Source organism: Microchirus variegatus, assembly GCF_963457635.1.
Source record: "Microchirus variegatus genome assembly, chromosome: 21".
NCBI lineage: Eukaryota > Metazoa > Chordata > Actinopteri > Pleuronectiformes > Soleidae > Microchirus > Microchirus variegatus.
Genome location: NC_139822.1, coordinates 11,452,864 through 11,476,174, shown reverse-complemented (window position 1 = coordinate 11,476,174; position 23,311 = coordinate 11,452,864). Strand labels below are relative to the sequence as shown.

The 23,311-nt window shown below is 38.1% G+C and overlaps 2 protein-coding genes across 2 annotated transcripts; both read right to left on the bottom strand.

Annotated features, from left to right (window-relative positions):
- Window positions 1-682: 682 nt before the first annotated feature.
- sdsl (serine dehydratase-like) lies at window positions 683-5,860 on the bottom strand. The gene is made up of 9 exons (XM_083907972.1): window positions 5,624-5,860; window positions 4,221-4,383; window positions 4,068-4,104; window positions 3,599-3,738; window positions 3,285-3,373; window positions 2,808-3,041; window positions 2,585-2,715; window positions 2,317-2,403; window positions 683-1,515 (listed from the first exon to the last, which is right to left on the bottom strand). Exons 2-9 carry the CDS (start codon window positions 4,365-4,367, stop codon window positions 1,412-1,414), a joined length of 969 nt encoding a protein of 322 aa, XP_083764098.1. The 5' UTR covers window positions 4,368-4,383; window positions 5,624-5,860; the 3' UTR covers window positions 683-1,411.
- Window positions 5,861-8,132: 2,272 nt separating this feature from the next.
- dnal1 (dynein, axonemal, light chain 1) lies at window positions 8,133-9,498 on the bottom strand (the record flags this gene model as incomplete). Its single annotated transcript, XM_083907436.1, has 6 exons — window positions 9,422-9,498; window positions 9,125-9,180; window positions 8,972-9,027; window positions 8,686-8,812; window positions 8,363-8,503; window positions 8,133-8,182 (listed from the first exon to the last, which is right to left on the bottom strand). Exons 1-6 carry the CDS (start codon window positions 9,454-9,456, stop codon window positions 8,133-8,135), a joined length of 465 nt encoding a protein of 154 aa, XP_083763562.1. The 5' UTR covers window positions 9,457-9,498.
- Window positions 9,499-23,311: the final 13,813 nt, after the last annotated feature.

Below are 23,311 nucleotides of genomic sequence, written 5' to 3'. Positions count from 1 at the left end.
AGTTTCGGACTAAATCCGTTTTTTTCAGTTAAAATACATCACAGACCTGGCAACCGGGTCTAATGTTGTGACTGACTGAGGCACACAATAATATATTATATGAAATAATATCACTCAATTCCTATTTTATAGAGTCACATCAGTGTTTCCTGGTCTGACCAAAAATACACTGATCAATATAAAAGGAGAGGCAGTAACTCTAATAATAATTAGAGTAATTATTTCTTGCTCCATTTTAATCTAATTTCACTATACCGGTGTCTGGTATATGTGAGGAAGGAGGATGATGAGAGAGCAATGACATATGATAAGGTCACACACACGTCATGTAAAATTCACAAAATGTGTACAAATACAAACTAGATTTACCATCCAAGCTTTTGTACGACTCTACTAACGGACGCAGTTTTAGTCTGCACATTTTTGTTGACTTAAAAAAAGAAATTCTGTGTCCAAAAAACAAAAAAAAATCATAACACCTCTGATCACTGTCTGTTCTGTATCCACTGTGAAGAGTGTACTGTGTATTTCTGAGCACTGACCTATGACGCCACCATGTGGGGAAAGCACTCATGTCGGCCATGAGAGTTTAGGCTAAGGACATAAAATAGACAATCATTTTTGAGCAGTTTATTTACATTACGATATTCTTTGAAACCATTTTGTTCACCCTTTAGTGGCATCATCTCACTATATCTCTACTATGTATAAGAAATAATCCCTGAAAATCAGTGAAACATTAGGTGTTATATAAAACAAGTAGTGAAAAACTTAAAGACTGAGAACATCTGGGGCAAATCTCATACGAAATATCAGAGTGAGAAAGTAAATTATACAATACTACCATTTAGTCCCTCTGTAATCTTTTATTTTATTTAGAGGACAACCTATATAGGTTTTTCTGTGGTCGCCATACAGTAGGATGTCAATCATTTTAGGACAATTTTCTTTTGTCAAATGATGCACAAAAATGTGGAATTTAAATGAGCATTTATAGAAAAACACGTATATTCTCGGTCTCCTATCTGCATTTTGTGTATTTTAAATAATACAACCATGTCAAATAAACTTTTGGATGAAAAACACATGTTTTTGTGGCTAGTTTTGAAGAAGGCAAATGTGAAAATGTGCAAAAAATTGTCCACTTAAATAATAACTGGCCAATGCCAACGATTAAATATGGCAAATATGCCCAAGTATTCAGTCCAACTGATTAATCAGTCTACCTCTGATTTAATTTGCCACTTTCTGTCATTTGCTGTGCATTCTGCTATTGAAGCACAATTCCCATGATCCTTTGCTGCTGCTTCAGCAACACAAAATATTTTATTATGATTTTTAAAAATCTGTCATTTCATTTATCTGCCCACTGAGATAATTCAGTCCCAGTTCACCTGTTAGATATTGTAGCTCAGGTCCGTAGTTTGTTTCTGAGGTTGGTCAGCTGCTCCATGTCGATGCTGCTGCCACCGCACACGATTACCAGCAGGGGGCCCAACGGGGCCGGCAGACGACCTGAGCGGAACCAAGGATGAGTCCGTTAGGAAAGATTTTTATGGCAGTATGATGACACAAACTCAGAGAAAACATGTCAGCATGTGAGCGTAGCAGAAAGTGTAAACAACATTTGTAATATTTTCTCACTATTAGGCAGTGTTTTCTGACAGGAATGAAATCTGTGTTATTTTTGTAACTCCTGCACCGAAGCCCCTAAAGAAAAATCATACTTTTTTGCTCGCAGAAGCAATTATTTAGTATGTAAATCCAAATGAATGATTAAAAAACACCAAGGTCAAAAAACAACATCATTGAACATCTTTCTCTATGGAAAGAAACAAACAAACTTCAGATTCGTATCAGAAAAGATTGTCTAATTCCAGATAAAGTTGAAAACATATTCTTAAGACAACATACACTTAAGCTGATGTAGGTTTTATTTGGCTGACCTTTTGATAAGAACCTGAAATCAGGTTTTTTTCCTGCCACCCCCTCTGACAGCCATTTTTTCCACTGAGCTTACGCATTTATCCCCTGTTGCTTCACATCAGTTAGTAGTAAGTTGTACTTATGAGAAAACGAGTTATATTTATATACGACACCTTTTCTTTACATGATTCAAAGTTTCCACTTAATTCTCTTTCATTCCTTCCCACAGAAATAATTCCCAAACTAAAGTTTCTGGAAATGTACTGATAATTTTCCACCCCTTTGCAATCCAACACAGACATAATGACAAGAACCAGGATCAATGAAAGACAGAGAGCAGAAGCAAAGTTGTGAATGAATGAGCATTTTAGTGACTTCAGTGTGATTTACCTTCGTCCTGTAATCTGCGTATAAGTCCACTGTACACAGCTGCTAGTGCTGCTCCACATGCCATCTCCACCAACACGCGCTCCTCATCTATCAAACACACACACATATTGAGTTCAACTGAAAACAAAGGTGAATCGAACATAAAGCCAAGATCATATTTGGAACCGATAAACAATAAACAGTGAGAGATTCCAGCCACAGTAGCACATTTACGGTAGAACTGTACATTGGTCGACCCTTTCTCTCTTGCTGAAACACATAAACTAACCCAGGAAAGTTTCCACGGCATGCAGAGCCTGCTGGTCCGTCACCAGCTCTGAGATGACCGTTGTCTCGCCGCTCTGGCTGTATTCAAACGCCTGTTTGCAAACAGTCTTTGCTCCGAGACATTTAGCCTCGCTGTGAGAAGACGGACAGAGCCAAGGACAAAGATGAGGAGATTGACGTGACGTCATCGTCAAAAAAACATGTGAACTTCTTCGACCTCTGACCTGGTGATGTCATCCAAAGTGACAATAGTCCCCGCTTTAACGGCTGCATTCAGACAGTCTGCCCCCACTGTCTCCATGGCGACAACCGGTACATCTGCCCAGCCTACATCCTTCAGGCCCTGGATGACTCCGCACAGGAGGCCTCCTCCGCCCACTGATAACACCACAGCTCCAGGCTTCACACTGGGCCCCAGAGAGGCCGCAACCTCTGACATGATGGTGGCGTGGCCCTGCCTGGTGGTGCGTGAACACACAAACAGTCTGAGCACATATTTTAGTGTTTGGTTGTAAATCACAACACAGGAAACAAGCCACTTTAATTGTGATGAATGTGTCTACAGAGCAAAACCTGATCTTTTAAACTCTGAGGGTTTAAATTGAATTTAGGATATGTTTTCCTCTCGCAACCCCACTTCAAACTATTCCTTTAACTTCATTAATGTAATAAACAGAGAAATCTAACTTTTTCTTGTGTACCAGAGCAAGGGGTGATCAAACGGAGGGACATAGGTAAATCCTTCGCTTTCTGCGAGTCTGAGAGCTTCTGCGTTGGCATCATCCCAAACCTGCAAAGAAAACATATTCCAGATAAAGAAAAATACATGAATCTTTATTGAAGTTTCTTCAATGAACAACCTTCTGCACGGTAACCAGCTCTAACTGATAATAATACTGTCAAAAGTAACAAAAACTGTAATAGTAGATGAAATATATAGAAGGAATAATAATAAAATACACAAAAACGGGAGTATATACGGCATTATTTATAAATGGAGAGACCATACTTTTACCTTTCCAATGATCTTGACTGTAGCACCCTGATCCTGGAGTCTCTGAATAACCAACTGAGGAGAAGAGGAGGGAACTACGATGGTGGCGGGCACAGCCATTTTTCTGGCTGCGTAGGCTGCAGCCATGCCTGCATTACCACCTAGAACAAAAGCAGCATGGATTAAATGTAGTACAGACAATCAACTATTAGTCCTGGGTGCTGTTTCAAAGCATTTTTTTTGTTATATAGGAGTGTACTCAGTGAAGTTAAATAAACTCTGTTTTTGAAGAGCCCTTCACCTATTCTGAATATTTATTAGCACCAGTTTACCCAAGGTTTTATCAAAGGTTGCAGATTTGAGAGAAACATCAACAACATTGAATCGAACTCTCTTCAAATGAAAAACACAACTGGTCTTTATGGTAAATTCACTATCACAGTTTCATTTAATAAGCAGGGTGTTAACATGTGCAGAGTAAAGAAGTTACCTGAAGAGCAGACCACTCCTTTGGACTGTCTGGCGAGCTGCAGAGAAGAGCAATGACATGAAAACAAAGCTTTTATTCCAAAAAGGAACACGATGAAACCAGCATCTACACCATCACTATAACCATCACTATAAGAGGGTTCAGGGGTCCTACCTGCCGGCACATGTGTCCAATGCCACGGATCTTGAAGGAGCCAGAGGGCTGTGAATTCTCCATCTTTAAATAGACGGTGGTCCCTGCCCATTTCGACATGCTGACACTCTCCAGCAGTGGTGTGTTCAGGTGGAAATGCTCCGCCATGATGCTGATTATATCACTGGATACAAACAAGGAGTTGGACAAACCAAATCATTTTCAATGTCTTTCAAAGATCAAAAACATTCTCCATTTCCAGTATGTTAGTCGTCATAGATCACAACCTAGTCAGTTTTGACCAGAACTTACAGAAGTTTTTAATGCATCTCAAAGTTGAGAATATTTCCGATTAAAAAGTTTAATCGAGTTTAAGAAGTTTGTGTTTCAATTTTAATCTTGATTTTTTTTTAAATGTCTCTGTACAGCACCTTGAATGCACCTTCATGTATGAAACGTGCTTTACACATAAAACTTCCTTGCCTTGACCTTAGTGGCAAATGTATGTATGTATGGCCCATTTCCGCCAGTGTAAAAAAAAAGAAGAAAAGATCCCACTATCTCAAAATAATGAAATAGTATCTCAATATATTGACTTAGAATCTAAATATATTGACTTATTATTATTTAGTAATTTTGAGATAATACGTAATTTTTTGAGATACTAAGTAATTCATTTGAGAGACTAAGTCAATATATTGAGATACTAATTCAATATATTGAGATAGTATCTCATTATTTTGAGATGCTAAGTCAACATATTGAGATCGTATCTTATTATTTTGAGATACAAAGTCAACATATTGAGATACTGAGTCAATATATTAAGAAACTAAATCAATATATTGATATAGTATCTCAGTATTTAGAGATACTAAGTCAATATATTGATACTAAGTCAAAATATTGAGATACGAAGTCAATATATTGAGATACTATCTCATTATTTCGAGATACTATCTTATTATTTTGAGATAGTAGATAGTGGCTTCCGTACAAATCCTGCAGAGGCTTCCAAAATTCAAAGTAATACATTTGTAAAATATTTGTTCACATGACTCGTCATACGTGTTAATGCTAATGCATGCTATCACTCTCAGGTCGCGACAACTTCGTAAACGTTGAGCAAGAATTGTTTGTCATTGGTTTTCAGCAGAATTTATTAAAAACAAAACAGCTATTTGTCAAATATTGAATATCAGTGAACATGCAAATGTTGCTGACGGAGCAGTTGAAATTATACACGTTTTCCACGTTGGTATTCAGTCAAAGTTTGTGACGTTACCAGAAGCACTGCAACAGGACGCAGAGCACAACAACACGCCAGGTGACATACGCACACAGTACCATGGTAAAGCCGCGCGCTAACGTGTGTACGTCATATTTCTAAAAACAAATAACAAAGCAAACAAACGTCGACTTACGTTTAGGTGGGACGAGACTCCGTTTATCTGACAACAAACTGCAGCTGCGAGTGTGAAGGCAGCACCAAATACAGTCAATACAAACATGATGTAGCATGAGTCAGGCTAGCAGCCAATCTACTTCCGGTGTCGTGCCTAAAAGTGGTTGTCTGCCAGTAACTGCTGCGGTCAAACTATCTGACACTCAATGTTCCGCGGTCAAACCATGGCTGTATTGTGGTCAAACAATCTGACGCCGAATTTTTACGCCATCCTACAAAGGCTTTTACGAGAAAAAAAAACCAACAACCTCAAACCAATGAATCAAGCTGATTTGTAAGGACAGCAACATCCTGTTTTCAAAATAAAACCCCGAGCAAGTTTCAGAGACCTCATAACTGGATTTGAGCAACTGTATAAAGATACTTCTCTGTAACTTCTGAACAAAAGTGATACAGTTGTTTACAGGACACTGATATCTACTAGTATATTGCAAACCAGACATTTTTACTATACAGTTCTAGATCAATTTAATTCTAAACAAAGTTAAATGAACATTTTCAAATTTGAAATACAATAAAAACAAACATTTTCATGACATGACTGACAAGGTTGTGTTCAGGACATCTATGACAACTAGCATACTGAACATCAGACATTTTTACAGTACAGTTCAAGGGAAAATGTCACATTCACACGTAATCAATTAATTAATCTAAACTTGAGATGTAATTAAAAAAACTTAGACTTTTAATCTGAAATGTCTCTAAACTAACTAACTAGGAAGTCCCACATAGAGGGTGTTTCTGAATTTAAATGTCTTTTGGAAATCTGAAGAATTAAAAGGTTTAGGAAACATAACAATATTAAAGAAAAACTAAATCACAAGCTGTTTGTTACTTACATGAAGTTTCAATGAACTCTTGCACTGAAGGAAACATCTCAACCCCTAATTATGGAAAGCAAGACCAAACTTTTTAGCCATCTTATATTTACATGAAGACAAACTCAATCCAGAAGTGATCCACTCAGAACATGTTTCCTCCATCAGAGTTTCAAACAGAAACACTGAACAATCATCAACAGTGGAGAAGAAACACAGTCTTCCACCAGATTCTTGCTCTGAAAGAAACATCTGAACTCTTCATCGTGGAAAGCGAGACCAAACTCTTTAGAAACACATTTCTCAAGTCAACAACTAAAGAAATGATCCCTGAAAGTATAGTCTTAGTTTGGTTTCACTGTTTCTCTCAGTTTTATATCTACAGACGAGGATCTTTAGTCCTGGTGTGAATCAGAAGATCCCACCTCTGACAATCACAGCAGATCAAAGTCAGCTGCAGACACCTGAAGGGAATAACTTTGTTCTAAAGTCCACCGTTTAATACCAAGGCTACAAAGACCTCTTTATGATATTTTCTGGCATAATAAGGCAGAAACTAGGGGTTAAGTTAAGGGCTAAGGTTAGAATTGGGGATTGGAAGAAATTGGGCATTAACTAGTTATGATTAACGATAGGGTTAATGCTTTGTCCAGGCCATTCAAATGAATACAAGTAAATGCAGTGTCCTCAGAAGAATAGCTGTGCAAACCTTGTGTGCGCGATAGAGTTCAATGAGTAACAGACTGAGATACCATGCACACAGTGTTGTATCACATTTATTTCACATATCAAATTTGTTAAAAGTCATACAAATCTTAAAATTGCTGGTAGAAACATGCCTAAAATCATTAAAAAGCATAAAAAATTATGTCAACATACAGTACAGTGGTCGTTGGTTTTTGCCCTTCAAATAATAAACATTACACGATATTACAATGCATACTAAGACTGAATGAAATTAGAATATTATGTCCTCAGCAGTATAACACAAAGCTGGTAAGATCTCTGGCCATGTTGGCTACACAGTACTAAAAGACATTGATCAACTCAAGCGCCTTGCTGCTTCTTGCTGGATTTCTAATTTGTGTTTGTCTCTAACTGCTGACTCCAACATCATGTGAACATAGCATAATAATCCAGTTAATTTGTGTTTGTGTTTAGCAACAGAAGGAGAAGGCTCTGTAACAGAATTACCTGACTAACATCTGGTCCACACAAACGTCTGCCTGTGGCTACATTGTGCTCAGTTGTCGTTAGAACAACCAAGAAGCTTATACAACCATGGACACTACAAAACTTCAGCTCTGGCTTCACTATCCTTCATATTTCAAAGGATTAGAAAAAGAAGTCGTAAGGCTGATGATGTAAATAGCATTAGGAAATGTGCTTATCGTGTAGCTGCACTAAAAAAGAAGAAGAAAGAAAAAATATCTGTCTGACCCCTAACCCTTAACATCTAAAGTGTCAGTTTAAAAAAACTGAATTTACACACTCATTCGGTGTATTTATTGGCTATTCTGTGCTTGTTGATCTACAACAACTGTTGTTATAGGTTTTTTATGTATAAAGAACAAGAAATTAAACTATACAAAACATAGGAAACATAAGGGAAGACAAAAGAAAAGACATTAGAGATGGTCATGATTCTCAGCTCTCTCCGTCTCCTTCATCCTCTTCCTGTTTGATAACTGGGGTTCCTAGAAAGAAATGGACGAACAACCTTCAAAGTGAGGACTTAAATGTGCCTTATAACTCACAGTCAGCTATTTTAGTAACATACATTGTGGTTCTGTGCACTGACAAAAGACTCATGGACTTATGGTCCATTTCTTTTTTTTGGTAAGGATGTTAAACTTTGCTGTTAAAGATAATCTCACCATCTAGTTTCTTCAGATTAGGAAGCCTTTTAGAGGCTTCGTCCATCCAAGTTCCCTCGGCTGAATGTTTCTCCTCCAGAGGATTTCCAACAAACACCAGGTCTACGAGGCATGGCAGTTCAGCGAGCCTCACAAACTCTCCTCCACAAAACAGAAAAACAACCTTTTACATGATGTGACACAATTTATCCAGAAGAACAGACAGTAGGGGGAGTGGAGACAGCCTCCTCTTTAACACAGAGAGGTTGTTTTGCAGTCTAATTAGATCAAACCACCAAACGTCCTATAAACAGACCTGTGACCTGCTCCAACTCCAAACTTACCCCATTCTTTCACCAGGTTGTTGGACATGTAGAGGACTTTAAGGTTCTTCATACACTGAATTCCTTTCAGTTTCTCTATCAAGTTATAGGAGATCCACAACTCTTCTAGTGTGTCCCCTACTGCCTCCTACACACACACAAAAAGTGATGCAAAATCAGAAATGCAAGAATTTCAAACAATATTTCCAGCATTTGAAATGTTTCCTTAAATTCCTCAAGGTCAGGAAGGTAATATAAAAATGACAGTTATCACGAAGTAGTTTATTTTTTATCTTATTTTACTTACCAGTCCAGAGAGTGCCTTTATATTATTTCTTCCTAATGACAATATCCTCAGGTTTTCTGGTGGGACACAGCATAACACCACATTATCACATTATCATGCATGAATAGAGTTTGTGTGAATTTGCTTATTTGAACTCATGAAGTCAGTACTCACTCAGGCCGTTAAGATTGGTTATTTTCTCAATACAGTTTGTGGACAGGGACAGCTTTCTGCAGGACACACACACACACATACACAATCACCTAAGGTTCTTCAAGAACATTATGCTGGTCCGCTTTTAGTCACTAAACACTACATAAGCACTGTTTAGCTACTTCCTCTTCTCTGGTGCCTTCTAAATTATTAATACTGGCAAAAATTAAAGGAATAATCTCGAGGGATGTCTAATCCTAACTTCCTCTAGAACACATTCATCTAAATTGAAGGAATGGAAAAAACTTCAAGACTCACTCGCAGTTGGTCAGTGTGGAGAGAGAAGCGTCCATCTTCTCTATAGGAGGAACCTGACCATACAGTTTTATTGCTATAGCATCGCTAGCTTTCTCCCCTGCTCTCTCCTCCTGTACATACACAAAGAGAGAGAGCGTGTATGAGAGTGATGTCATCACGTCCATGTTATCGTTAGGCAGCAACACAAAACACTTTCTTCACAGCAGACATTTTAACACGCTTTAGTAGGAATAAGCACAGGTATCATATAGTTGATTAGCATCAAAGTTGTAGTGTCTAACGTTTAAATATAAACAAATGCCTGCTACATTCAAATCATTGTCAAATGACCTCACACAATGTCGATGAATCGTATCAACTACACACATCTCTCTCTGTGAGTGACACGTTTTACATCATGACTGAGACGAGGCAGAAAGGACAGTTTGTTTATCCGTCTGTCTGTTAGTTAGCAACATAACATAGGAAATGTCCACAATGGGAGCAGGAACACGTGATTACACTTTGGCCGTGATCCGTAGACGCTATCACTGGTTAGAACACTCGCTGTCTGACCCAGGCACACCGGCAGGGTGTATTTGTAGGCACTGAGCTGCCTTGGCGGAGGTCTGCGGTCTCAGAGTGCTTTTCTAGTTCTGACCAAAATATTTACATTTCATTATATCATTACTAAATTTCAAAAGATGCTTTTTACGATATATATTATAATATATTTTCTTGCAACAGTGCACTATTTAGCAGTCATTTAGCACCCACATATGGTTATTTTTGCTGGGCTTGTGAAATGTTTTCAACCTTTTACACCATATTTATGTTTTTATGTTATAGATTATATCTTTAAATAATGAAATTCTGATTAATTTGTCAAACATAAAGGCTGGTTTGCTGTTTCAACATTGTCAAACATATATATAATTACTTGCTACTAGTTGTATTATTGTACAGCAAATAATTTTGTCCTAAATACTGCACACTTTCACAATAACAGCACGTTTTATAATAAATGATTTAGGGCCATTATCCAATTAACCTATTAATGATCATTAGCTATTTTGATAATCAATTACTCAGTTTGTGTTTTCACTAATTAAAACAAATACATATATATTATAATTCATATATAAATGTGAATATTTTCTGGTTTCTTTGCTCCACAAAACACAGAAATCATTAAAGCTGAATCATTTTGGTTTGTGGACAAAACAAGACATTCAAGATCATCATCATTTCCAGGTTAGCAAACACCGATCGACGTTTTCTGACATTTTACAGACCAAACAACTAAAGTAAAGTAATCAAGATTATGAAAAGAATCCTAAAATGAATGTACATCAAAAGCAGTTTACTGTAACTTCACAGTTGTTGCTGAAGCACTGTGATTTAGCATCAACTTATCAATACAATAGTATTTTTATTGTTATATTATTGGGATATATTATTCTGTAATTCCCTGTTTAAATAGTGCAGGTGTTAGAGAAATAACAGTGAAAACCTTTTGCCCAGAGTTGCTCTTTTCATGATTTATATTATGTTGTGATGATTTTAATTTTTTAAAGTGGGTCCATATAAAGAAAAGTTGGGTAAATACTGATACTTACGTATATAATCCCATTGCCAGTATGCCCCTGAAACTGACACAGCAGCTAAATGGAACTCAGCCATCATTTACCTGATTATTTACACCTGTGCTTTTCTTTCTGTGACCTGTCAAAATGGCTGCCTTGAAAACAGTCCACATACTGTACTAAGAGACAACTGTACATCACTCACCCATTTAGTCAGTGCTTCTTTCACAGTCGTTCCTTTGGCCTGAAGAAATAACACGACATGAAATAAGAAGAAGAGATTCATATTGTTATTCAACTTGACTATTCAATCAAAAATAGTACGAGTACATATGCGGACACACAGGGCTGAATTACTAGCGCGTATGGTTGTATGAGGTTAGCGGACTGGCTAATAAAAGTTAGCTCCTATATTAGCCCGAACGACAAGACAATTGTGACCTGTGGCTCTCTGACACAAGCGCACTACATGTCGGGTACAAGGTTTCACCTGAAAGCACACGAATTAGCTTTTAAAAAACACGAAATATTGTCATAAATAACCGACAACATCAACACTCACCATGTTGACGACTGATGCGAGCTCTGGTTGCTATGGCACTGACAGACACGGAGCCGACGGTCTGCGCCTGCGCAGAACTGTGACTCGGCTTGACCCACATTCACTTCGGAACAGCTGTGTGAACGACACAATAATAATAATAATAATAATAATAATAATAATAATGATAATAGTAATAACAACACCAACATTATTAGTATTATCATTATAATACTAAGAATACTAATTAATAACATTATTAATAATAATATTATTAATGATGACATTTTATGATAAATGAAAATCAGATGGTGTTATGATGATCTCCTCACAACAATGTGATTGTTTTCTCACTGCAGTTGATTTGATTTTATTGTCATTTATACAGCAGCTCAACACTGCCCTCTAGTGATAAAAATTTAGTGTTGCATTAAAAGCTTTCTTAATCTGGAATTATCAACCTTCGGGATTTAATTCAGGTTCAACTGTTATTTTTTATAAAGAAGACCTAATATAAATAAAAACATTACCTATGAGCTCTGTGTACAACATTTTAGCAGTTTGAAATGCTCACAGGCACAAAAAAAGCCTTAAATTCTATTAAAGTGTGCTTTAAACTTGTGTTTGTGTTGTCATGTTGGACTGACGGACATTTTTTTTTTACAATGGTTTTGAACGGCACAATTCCAATAGTTAAAAATAGATGTTTTCTGGTGATGTAATCTAGGTTATGGCCTAAAGAAGAAATTAAATCTGATTAGGGTGTCGAACCAGAGCTGAGCATATTGATGCTATGGTAAAGTGAGCAGCCTCGGCGATAGGTTTGGTCTCTCTAAGTGCTTTCTAATTTGCAATAAAGTGTCCAGACATCGACAGAAATCAATGTCCCTTGAGCAGGTTTTTCAATATATATATATAGGATACCTAGATTCTCCCCAGTCTTTTTTTTCTTTCAGTCTCACCTCTTCTTCCTCCAGTCTTTGTTCCCGTCACTCATCTGAAATTCAGCCACTCAATCAGAATTTCAAACCCGGCTTGTGTTACACATTCACGTCCCTCATTGACTGTCAGTCAGTCAGTGGAAGGAGTGAGCTCATCACGGCCTCTTGTCTCCTTGACCTGTGAACGGCGTCTAAAGCGAAAACACAGCTCAGGCGCGTCAACTCTGCAGCTCTGCATATGTTGAAACAACCTGAAGGGAGATATAATTGACTTTTGCAGGATTTGTCCACACATTTATCTACCAACAGATTACATGACAATAACTGCACTGGCTCTGTTGAATAATCCCATTTTAGTTACTGATGAGCTGTTAAACAAAAACATGACTTGTAACCGAAACCGTAGGTTTAGGCTTGCACCAGTCATTTCCTGCTCTCACGATCCTTGTCCCACATATACGTAAAGAGACATATCAAATACCCTCTGTGGTGAATATTTTACAGGCCGCTTCATCTGCGTGAGACACAGACAGAAGACTGTTCAGGTCAGGAATGGTAAACACTGTGCATCAAAGGCAGCGCGACAAAAGAATGACAGTCATGGAAGTGATCAAGGTCTCGTAAAAACACTGACACACAAAGCTGGAGTTATTGAATATGTTAAAAACATCTAAATCCTCAGCAGAAGTACATGTCACATTCATTCTTCTCCCAAAGCTGGTGTCTGTTAGTTTTGTTCCGGTTCAGTGGTGATGATGTTTTAAGGCAGCTGGCGTCCGTGATGTGGCATTTCTGCCTTCTTCTGGATTTAATCATCCATGATTGGTTGGGTCTGTTTTTTTTTATTATTCGTTCAAGAGCTCATGTTTTTCATCGGCTTGGTTTTGATTAGTTATTTTTGACGCAATGAAAACAGGGTGAAGTGAAGTTTTGTAGGGAGACCTTGAACATAAGAAACAAACATATGAATATAAACTTATGTCAGCACTAGTTTACAATACAATTCCATTAACCTCAGTGTTAATGGAACCTCAGTTCATTTTTTTTTTAACTCTGTCAAATGCTTTCAACCTTCTTTTGGTTCAGAGTGGTGTTTGTTGTATACCGAACACCCAAGGTTGCCAGAGAATTGGCCGACCACATACACTCTGAGAAATAGGGGTTCCAAAAGTGTTCTTCTACAAGGGCTGAGGTTCTACCTGGAACCATTTGTTTTTCAAGGGTTCTTGGTAACACTAACATTTCCAGTAAGAAGCATTTTGATCCAGAGAACCATTTGGTACCTCTTTCTTGAATAAGGGGTTTTAAGAGGTTCCACCTGGAGCCAAAAAGGGTTCTCCTAGGACAAGCCGAAGAACCTTATATGGTTCTAATTAGCACTTTTATTTCTAAGAGTGTAGTAAGAAAATTAATGCTTCTTCAAGTGCCTCCATGCTTGAAAAATACTTGCACAGGATATGAGGGAATATTTACTGCTGGTCTATTTGCATGTGATTATGGATCATGGGATACTGTTTCCAGACCATGTTCTTTCAACTAAACTCTTAGAAATAAAAGTGCTAAGTAGAACCATATAAGGTTCTTCAGCTTGTCCTCATAGGAGAACCCTTTTTGGCTCCAGGTAGAACCTTAAAAAGGTTCCACCTGTAACCCTTTTGGAGGATTCCACCAAGAACCCTTTTAAAACCCTTTATTCAGGAAAGGGGTTTTAAGGAGTTCTCTGGAAAATGGTTCTTACTGGAACCATTAGTGTTACCAAGAACCCTTGAAAAACAAATGGTTCCAGGTAGAACCTCAGCCCTTGTAGAAGAACAATTTTGGAACCCTTATTTCTAAGAGTGTACGTGGTCGGCCAATTCTCTGGCAACCTTGGGTGTTCGGCATACAACAAACACCATTCTGAACCAAAAGAAGGTTGAAAGCACTTGACAGAGGCATGGGATTTGTAAGCTATGTTCTCTGGGAAAGGGTTTTTCAGAAGCAAATGGTTCCAGGTTGAACCTCAGTCCTTGTAGAAGGACCCTTTTGGAACCATTATTTCCAAGAGTGTAGCAATGGCTATATGTTTATAATAAATATTCTTCTCCCTTTAGGAGTCGCCACAGCAGCTCATCTGCCTCCATCTTGTCCTATCACATACGTCCTCTTCTGTTACAACAACTGTCCTCTTTCTCTGTGGTCTTCCTCTTTTACTCCTACCCGACAGCTCTTCAACATCCTTTGTCCAATATAAAATACCAAACCAACTCAACCTTGACTCTCTTACTTTATTTCCAAACAGTTAAACCTGAGCTGTCACTTGAAAATGTTCATTTCCAATCTTGTCCATCATGGTCCCTTCCCAACGAAGATTGCAGCATCTTCAGCCCCTACCTCCTGTCTTTTAGACAGTGTCACCGTCTCTAAGTCCACTTTCTCCACCTCTCCAGTCTTCACCTGTCACCTACTCTCCCTACAGATTACAATATTATCTGCAAACAGCATAGTCCACGGTTATGTAACCATATGAAACAACGTCGACTAAACTGAAGTCGTTTGATCATGAAAGATCAACCCTCTAACTGGCCGTTTGTTAGGGTTGGACAGCTCTTCATAGACTGTGAAAAGGTTTGGGTCCTTCCAGGTGAAGAATTAAAGGGTACTGTTACAGATCAAATGACTGCTCAAGGTTCCGTGTGTGTGTGTGTGTGGGCGGGGAAAAGACAAGCAGTATAAAGGCAAAGATGGAGAGATTATCCAGACAGCTGAGACAATGAAAGGTTCACACTGTGACGTTCACAACAAGCCGGATCGGTCAGAATGGAGCAGGAGCAGGAGGTTCGGACGACGGGGACTCGACGTCGCCGAAAGAAAACCTTTGGAGATCAGCGTCCAGCGGATCGACAGATCGCTCGCTGCCGACATCAACAGGCGATCGTCCGTTTATCTCCAAGCAGCTGTGAAATTAGCCAACGCCGCACAAGTCCTGTCCAGGCCAAAGCGTCTCAAGGGGTTGTCTAAAGCAGAACAAACACCCAACATAAATCTACCACCGATCAGCGGATCGACCGCCATCTCTGGCAAAGTGGAACCTCCACATACAAAGGAGTCAGCCAAACTAAAAGGACATAGCGTCCAGTTACCAACTGGAAATGCAACGGCGAAAAACCGAGTGTTTTGTGTGTTGGTTTCACAACGCGTCAGAGTAAATCAGGAGTCCAGCAAATCTATGAAAATCAGTGCAGCGGCGAAGAAAGCGGCTTTTCTGGATTCACAGTCTCGCCACAGACTGATTATTAATAAACGGCCTTGTGACGAGCAGCCAGCGGAACCTCCAGCATGTCTGAAGAACAACTCATGTTTTCCTGGTGCCAGTCGCAGCAGCGCAGCGGTGGCAGTCGGGGCTGAACATGACGCCGGTTTCCACCAGGCAAGACAACGGAGAGCTTTCTGCTCCAGCGACTCAGCTATTGAAACAGAGTATCAGGGCTCTGAAGACAAAGGTCAGACAGAGCGACCGGATGACAATGATGATGACGACGATGACGATGAGTACTACACAGAGCAGAGGATCACAGAATGGGTCCTTGAAGTCAACTCCAGCCTCTTCACAAGAGGAAAGGATGAGCTGAAAAGCTGGAAGCCTGCAGAGGAGCAAGACGTGTCAACCATAAAGATAATCTATTCTGGAGACTGAACAATTTAGACGGTATTATTTTGTTTATTCAGTCGAATCATCTCAGGACTCAGGACCTTGCAACAGAGAGACCCCACGGCCCGGTCAAACAAGGGCATTTCTGCATGGAGTTTGCATGTTCAAAAACAAGGGTAAAAGAGGTTAATTTGACACTCTGACTTTCAATATCTCGTTTTTCCGTCCATCAAATATTAAACTCAGTGATGTGGATCATGAAAGACACAGAAGATACGGAAAAAAAGATAAATGAAGGGCTAATTCCAATTCCTATCTTAACCCTCAAGCTCAACCCTGAATCTTAACTGGCCATCAAAACCAAGTGTTGAGGGTTATTTTGTCACTGAGAAATGGGACACCCCTTAAATGCAGATACGTCTTCAGACTGTAGGGGGCAGAATAACACGAAAGCTGCGTCCAGTCTGTCAACTCCAAAAAAGAAGAAGAAGAAGAAGAACACATTTACGTCAGGATTATTTATTACGATCCGTTTATCAGTCAAGTTATGAGGTTGTCAGTTAGTTATAAGATGATACTCATACTTATGCTTATTGAAAAGTAAACGATAGCAAACGATCGCTTGTCCGCACCGGCCAGCTATTGACAATAGATCGTAAAATGAAAAATAAATGTTACGCAACAATGATATAAGTAATCCATAATATGGGTCTAAACTAAGATAATACAATGGTTTTCATCATTTTTTTATCTCTATTAACAAAGAAAATACTTAATTTGTAGCGTACTTGTTTCGTTGCTTTCGGCGCCATCTTTGTTATGTCAAAACACGCAATGCATTCTGGGTAGCCCTTGCTCCCAAGGGTGGTCTTGGAAAATCTCAATATTGAGGGCGATACAGCCCTTAAACTTGGCCCTCAACTTAATTTTTCTGAGAATCGGGACAGCATCAAACTGTGGGATACAGTGGGGAAAGAGGAGGATTTCCTCATCTTAAAAGGTACAGTGTGTAGGATTTAGCCCCATCTATTGGTGAAGTCCCTTACAAGCATGTAGGAGAACGTAAGGTCGGCTTCAGTTACCATTAAAACTCCAAACCATGCCATCAAATTTCACATTGTTACGCTTCTGTGGTGACACTAACTTTGGCGCCATCTGCTGCTTATACTAGTGAACTATCTCCCAATATCATGCTCTCCTTCAGCATGGGAATTCTTTGACTGCATCTTTTATCTTCTATCTATCGTCCAGGAAGAACTCTCTGGCAGAAACAGACTCAAAGATGTGCAGCCAAATTGGAAATTGAACCATCGCTAGTGTGTATATCAAAAATATTGCAGATGAAGTCAGAATGTTTGTCAGAAAAGGTATTTTTCACTTACTTGTTGGTGTTGGAAGTGAGTAAATCACGTGCACAGTGCACAGAAGCCCTGTGTGAAAGAAACAAATAAATGCAGAGCTTTTACCATTTCCTTGTCTCAAAGCACATCCCATTTCTTTTTATGTAAAAATATATTTCAAATGAGCGGCAATAGTGACACAATAATAATAATAGTCATCTTATGACCTTAAATTTAATCCACTTTCCACGAAGGAGGCCCATTGAAGCTCAGGTACAAAAAGCACCACAAGATGGCGCTATAACCATAGTATTTAAAAAAAAGTTGATCCAGTTCAATTGTGAAGTCTGATATTATCCATAATCATGCTTTACGTCAGTCCAAATAGGTATAAACCTGCTACTATAGCTCTGATCTGGAGGTGTAAGCAGAACCACTGGGCGTAATGGGTATAATACTTTGAAATAATAATAATAATGATAATAATGATGAGTTGAAATGAAATACGAGTTATTATTTGATATTTTATTTCGTCTATACAGTACATTTTAAACCCCATGTTATCCTAGAAGCCCTTATCAAATAATTGTCATTTTAAGTTAATATTATGCCTTATTTTCAACTAATATATCATATACAAATACTATAGGGCTTTAGTAAACTGACAACAATCCCAGAAAGACCAAAATGGAAGTGTTTCATGCAGATCCTGTGTCTGCTGCTCCCCTGCTCCATCACACTGATTTATCACCTCATCTGTTTCTTTTTCATCTGAAGAATCAGTGTAATTTACAGCGGAAATCAAAGAAAAACTTGTTTCATCAGGTCCCGACACAGATATTCCGATTGAAACGGAGAGCACATCTGAGAAATCTGTGGTTTTGTGTAAAAGTAAGTTACCCCTTTTTTTCCTCTCTTTACTGTCTGAATGATTTATAACTAACTTAGTTAAACACAGCTTTGCTGGCAAACAAGAGGCAGTTTGAGCCAAAGTCAAGTTTGCTTTTAATTTGGATTTCGAAACCGCATTTCCTTCCTCATTCACAGAACTTCTTTTGGTTTCATAACACTGTTCACTTCACCATTAATCGATTACAGTTGAGTATATAATAAACACTGTTGTCACACAGGCAATGGCACATCTTTAAAAAAAAACATTTAATCTGATTAAATGTTCTGAAAATAGTGATAAATGATACATGGCTGTATGACATAAACCTTTTTTTTTAATATATTTTCACTGTATTAAATATTTAAAGGACACATTTAAAGGATTAAGTTTATAATTTGGAGGAGAATGTGAGAATGTGAGTGCTAAATACCCTGAAAATGTGGCATTCTACCTTTAGCAATTTACACAATTAAAGGTGCCATATGTAAGAATGTGGCCAAAAACGGTTACTACATTCAAATAAATAAAAAAAGGTTTCGTTTTCTGACGTAACTGGCAACCCGTGGTTGCTCGGCAGCTGAGACTCTACTGACTGCAATGATTGGTAGACGGTGGTAGGTGGCGCCACATGCCAAAACATGATTTCAAAACATAAACAGGATATGCAGTAAAAAATATTTATTTTAATACAAATATTTTGTCTGTACTGTTGTTGTTGGTGAGTTCAGTTTGTTATATGAACATTATTCCTGAGTCTCTGTGACATATTAGGAGGATTTTATGGCCAGTTGCTTTAGATTTATTACATAATGCACCTTTAATTATATTTGAAAATGTGCAAGTTTAAAACTAGACAAAAAAAAAATGCAAACAGAAATATATCATAATAGGTTTTAATTTAAACAACAAAGATTATAAAACAATATACTACATTTTTACGACCCATGTTAAATAGGCAGCCCATATGAGAGCATTATTATTATTATATCATTTGCGAATGCAATGGGAGTTTTTTTATTGTGGAGAAATTACATTGATAAATGCATGAATATATATATATATATATATATATATATATATATATATATATATATATATATATATATATTCATATATATATATATATATATATTATATATATTATATTTTTTTTAAAAAGGGGGATGTTTAAAAAAAATAAATAAAATCTATGAATAAAAAACTTCACTGCGGTCACCCCTATGCACAGGTCACAGGACACAGGTCTATAAAGTGATTATTTGTGCTTTTATTAAGGGTTATCACAATTTAGACCAATATTTGGCTTGTTTTTTTTTACTACTATTTTCTCATTCATATAGCTGATATTTTAGGTAATAGAATGGGTTATATAATAGAGGCAAAGTATTGTATCATACCATAAAATTGCCAATATGCTTTCTGTGGAGGTGATTTGAATAATGACCTTGTTTTACTTCCGTTTCAGTAATTCAATATTGACATTGTGCTCTTACACTCATTGTGCACCTACACTAAGTCGAGCAGGATTTAAGTAGAAATGGCGTGTGGATTAAGGATCATTCTCCTTTAACTAACTAATTCTTAATCCAGGCTGCTTTAAACCCATGTAAAGGTGACATTAACCCAGGTAACCATAATTTACGACTGTGGTGAGCAGTGTCTCAGAAGCAGTTTGCAGGCCAAAACATTCCCAACATTTTTTAAATACCCCTGAAATTGAGAGTCATTTCAAAAATACGACTCCCATATTTAACGTCTATAACATTCCTACATTTATAGTTTAGACCTGGGCTGACATTCAACTAATGAATTAATAGTAGCAATAAAATGCAATAAAATCTGGAGGAGTGTGGCGGAGAGCGGTAGAAGACGGATGGATGGACGAAATGGGCTACAACCCCCCAAGTGGGTGGTGAAGGTACTGCAGGTAGGTCGTGACAAATCATGAAAATAAACGCAAAGAAAGGATCTTAATTTCCACTTTTTAAAAACAGGCCTCAAATTGCGCTACAAGATGGATTATTCATATATATATATATATATATATATTTCACGAAAATGTGAGATTCTACAGTTTTATGACATGACAATGAATTATAGTTTTGCTGGGCTGCAGAAAACTTCCCAGAAAATTGCCCTTGACATTCTCAAGCTTTGGAATGCCAATCTAGCTGTTGTTAGCATTTCATTTAAAGGGGATTAAAGAGTCTTTAGTCACTGTTTTACAAACAAAAAAAAAAGTTTTGAAAATTTGGTCTGGACGGATTTGGTTTCCCTGGATACATGACATTTATGTTACACTATTAGGAGCCAATATACGAGTATATAGAGCATCAAGATTAGCAGTGGAGTGAGAATGCGTCTCCAGGCACACAACACAAGCATGTATGATATGTTAAACATTAACTGAACTGTAAGGACTGTACATTCAAAGAAACACGTTGGCTCATTTTTACAACTAGATGGACACATTTAAAGCGTGCACTTGCTGAAACTGGTGGGAAAGTGGGAAACGACGGTGTCGTGTTGTTCAACAACATCTGTCAATTCAGAGAAAGTGGAAACTGTTCTGTGTCAGCGAGAAAGCACAAGTCTCATGATCTCCCCTTGCTCAGCTGGGTCACTGGCAGCGAGTGTGAAAGAAGTATTGACCTGTCTGAAAGGACAGACAGACAGCAAACATCCAAATACATAGACACCAGCGAGGTACAAAGCAGACAGGGAAACCAGCAGGGCAATTATTTATTTTGTGTGAATGAAATTTATTTGATTTTATGTCTGGTCAGTGTGTCCTTCAAAGATTATCTCGCGCAACGGCCTTCATTGACTGCCCACTGACGGGAAAACACAGGGCAAAATAATGAGGACTGTTGTGAACATGTGATGTTTGTGTTGCATTCCAAAATTAAAGGTGCATTGTGTAATAAATCTAAAGCAACTGGCCATAAAATCCTCCTAATATGTCACAGAGACTCCGGAATAATGTTCATATAACAAACTGAACTCACCAACAACAACAGTACAGACAAAATATTTGCATTAAAAAAAAATATTTTGCAGACTGCAAATCATGTTTATGTTTTGAAATCATGTTTTGGCATGTGGCGCCACCTACCGCCGTCTACCAATCATGGCAGTCAGTAGAGTCTCAGCTGCCGCGCAACCACGGGTTGCCAGTTACGTCAGAAAACGAAACCTAAAAGACCTCTGTATTTTGAATTTGAATGTAGTAACCGTTTTTGCCCACATTCTTAAATATGGCACCTTTAAAGCTTTGAACAATATGGGTTTTGCTATGACTGATGCTAATGCTGATTTGAAGGAGTTCTCTCCCCCCCCTCCATCTAACCAAAAACCTCTTCAATAAAGAGTTGTTGAGACAACACTGGAGTCTTTCTCTACAATCTGCCTAATCTGTGAATACATTTATTAAATGAAAACTATGTCAAATTAGCTTCTGGGTGAAAATGAGAGACAGAGAGACCATTGGTTGCAGAAATTGCATTTAAACTATTTACATTTAAAGGTGCCATATGTAAGAATGTGGCCAAAAACGGTTACTACATTCAAATTCAAAATACTGAGGTCTTTTAGGGTTCGTTTTCTGACGTAACTGGCAACCCGTGATTGCTCAGCAGCTGACTCTACTGACTGCAATGATTGGTAGATGGCGGTAGGTGGCGCCACATGCCGAAACATGATTTCAAAACACAACATTTGCAGTCTGCAAAATATTTTTTTAATGCAAATATTTTTGTACTGTACTGTTGTTGTTGGTGAGTTCAGTTTGTTATATGAACATTATTCCTGAGTCTCTGTGACATATTAGGAGGATTTTATGACCAGTTGCTTTAGATTTATTACATAATACACCTTTAAATATTGTGTATTGAAAGTTCAGAAAGAGTGTCTCTATAGGACCCAACTTGGAAGGATGTTCTCTACTCAGGAAGGATCCTACCAAATACAAGTACACATTAGAAATGATAGTATTACCAAGTCTAGATGTGTGGCTGGATCATGTTCTTAGGTAAAGACACTTTTTTGGCAACGAAAACTTACCGTACCGGGGATATACTGTTACGACTGTCTGATAAAAGCAGGAGTAGACATGTTTAAACTGAGTAAAAAATAGCTCTCAGACGTGGAGTATGTTCCTGGCAAATGATCACTTTTGGCAGGACTGAGATCCTGAATGAGATGAGAAAGGCAGGGCATCTTTTTCCAGTGCCAAAAAGTATTTCTGAAACATCCTCAGGCTGTATGAGTCATTATGGCATCTGTCCTTCTTTGATGTTCGTAGCACTCCTTTACACTTGATACTTATATATTAATGTCCAAAATCCATCACTGGACGTGTTAAAGCGATACTGTCCAAAACTGTTTTTGTATTAACTGTTGAAATCCTCTTCACATTCAGATAGTTATCAAAAACTAAAGATGAACCTTGTATGCAAGATGTACGTTGGCAGCAAATTGCACTTGTTGGCACATCGCTGTCTTAACTTGGAACTGTGCAGGATTTTTACCCTAATGTAAGAGCTTAAGAGTCATTTTGATCTACCCTCTTTTAGCAGAAAACCAGCTTTGCAAGAATAAGGATTGCTGGCCCTGAAATCAGACACATACCTCCCAGCCAGGTACCAGCTATGAGAGCAAGGCAGCTAGAGCGGTATTTTAGATGTTCATCATGGCAGAGGCTGGCCAAAAAGAAGCAGAGAAATCTGTTGTCAGGGGAAGCAAGGACCTTGCGAGTGTCCAGTAGACACAAGGGGGAGCTCCGTCGAAAAAAAGGCGACTAGATTTGCAAAGTTCCGCTTAGAGGCAGTAGAAAACCACTGGCCATTCATCAACAAAAATCTGATCTAAAGTGCATTAGATGAGCCTACATAGTTGGGTTCACAATCTGGTTATATGCAGGTTGTATGTTGGTGGAATTCCTTACCCTGTGCAGTCTCATGGAGTTCTTAATGGGACAGA

Excerpts from the sequence above, each read along its gene's own strand:
- sdsl (XM_083907972.1), bottom strand. The coding sequence starts at position 4,367 with ATGGCGGAGCATTTCCACCTGAACACACCACTGCTGGAGAGTGTCAGC. Across the intron at positions 4,105-4,220 it reads TTGGACACATGTGCCGGCAG|CTCGCCAGACAGTCCAAAGG; the intron begins GTAGGACCCCTG and ends TCTTCTCTGCAG. Across the intron at positions 1,516-2,316 it reads ACGCAGATTACAGGACGAAG|GTCGTCTGCCGGCCCCGTTG; the intron begins GTAAATCACACT and ends GGTTCCGCTCAG.